The sequence below is a fragment of the Fukomys damarensis genome, unplaced genomic scaffold (genome assembly GCF_012274545.1).
Source record: "Fukomys damarensis isolate Sample0158 unplaced genomic scaffold, DMR_v1.0_HiC HiC_scaffold_19, whole genome shotgun sequence".
NCBI lineage: Eukaryota > Metazoa > Chordata > Mammalia > Rodentia > Bathyergidae > Fukomys > Fukomys damarensis.
This window is the reverse complement of record NW_022900931.1, coordinates 67633403-67634427: the sequence shown is the minus strand read 5'-3', so window position 1 is coordinate 67634427 and position 1025 is coordinate 67633403. Positions and strand designations below refer to the sequence as shown.

Below are 1025 nucleotides of genomic sequence, written 5' to 3'. Positions count from 1 at the left end.
CCCTCAAGCTCCTCCGCTGCGACTCGGTCCCGAGAGCCACCTTCCTGAGAGAGTTCTGCGTGGGCCGCTGCGTGTCCTCACATCCGGGCCTGCTGCGCACGCTGGGGCCCCCCCTGCAGACGCCCCGACACTTCGCTTTCTCCCAGGAGTTCGCGCCCTGGGGGGACCTCAGCGGGCTGCTCCAGGAGAAGGTGAGGCCACACTGAGCCAGGTCCACGCCCGGCCCCGTCCCCCGCGCCAGCTGAGGCAGGGAGCCTGAAGGGGTGGCAGGGACCAGTGGAGTGTGGCGGGTGTTGGGGTGGGCCTGCGGCGTGATGGAGGGGTTCGGAGTCTCAAGTGAGCTGGGGAGGTGGAAGGGGGGCTGGACGAGGACGCATCCAGGGTGGAGCTGAGGGGAGGGGCTGTGCCCAGGGCCCGAGGTGGAGCACCAGGGGGCTGGGGCAGTTTTCAGGAAGTTGGCTTTGAGATAGGGTTAGGGAGGAAGGAAGGGCAGGACGCAGGGAGGAGGGGCATATACAGTGACCAAGTGGTCGTGTCGCAGAGCGGCTATGGCTGGACACATCGTCCAGGGCGCTGGGGGTGGCCAGTGTCCCAGCGGCCACAGGCTGTGTAGGCCTCCCGCAGTTGGTGAAGGCATTGGGGTGTGGGTAGCAGAGATCCTGAGTTAGGGATGGGTCTAGGCTATGTGGCACGGAGGTGGGGTGAGTTTGGGCTTGGGCTCCCCCTGGAGAAACTCTGGGGCCAGCTTAGGGGAGACAGGAGCTGCTGGTGCAGACGAGGGAGGGTTGGGGTTGAGGGCGCCCCTGGGCCTGGGAGCCTGGAGGCGGCAATGTCCCTGGGCTTGACCTCATCCCCCCACAGGGCCTGCCGGAGCCCATGCTGAAGCGGGTGGCGGCCCAGCTGGCTGGGGCGCTGGACTTCCTGCACGGCCGTGGGCTGGTGCATGCAGACGTCAAGCCAGACAACGTGCTGGTCTTCGACCCCGCCTGCGGCCGCGTGGCCCTGGGTGACCTGGGTCTGACCCG

General features: G+C 67.8%; 1 protein-coding gene across 1 annotated transcript in view; it reads left to right on the top strand.

Annotated features, from left to right (window-relative positions):
* The window catches only part of Sbk3 (SH3 domain binding kinase family member 3), a 38209-nt gene that overhangs the window by 36126 nt on the left and 1058 nt on the right, over positions 1 to 1025 (top strand). Inside the window, 2 exon segments of the mRNA XM_033766047.1 lie at positions 1 to 191; positions 862 to 1025. The exon segment at positions 1 to 191 is cut by the window's left edge and continues 5 nt beyond it; the exon segment at positions 862 to 1025 is cut by the window's right edge and continues 7 nt beyond it. Coding sequence (XP_033621938.1) covers positions 1 to 191; positions 862 to 1025 — 355 coding nt within the window.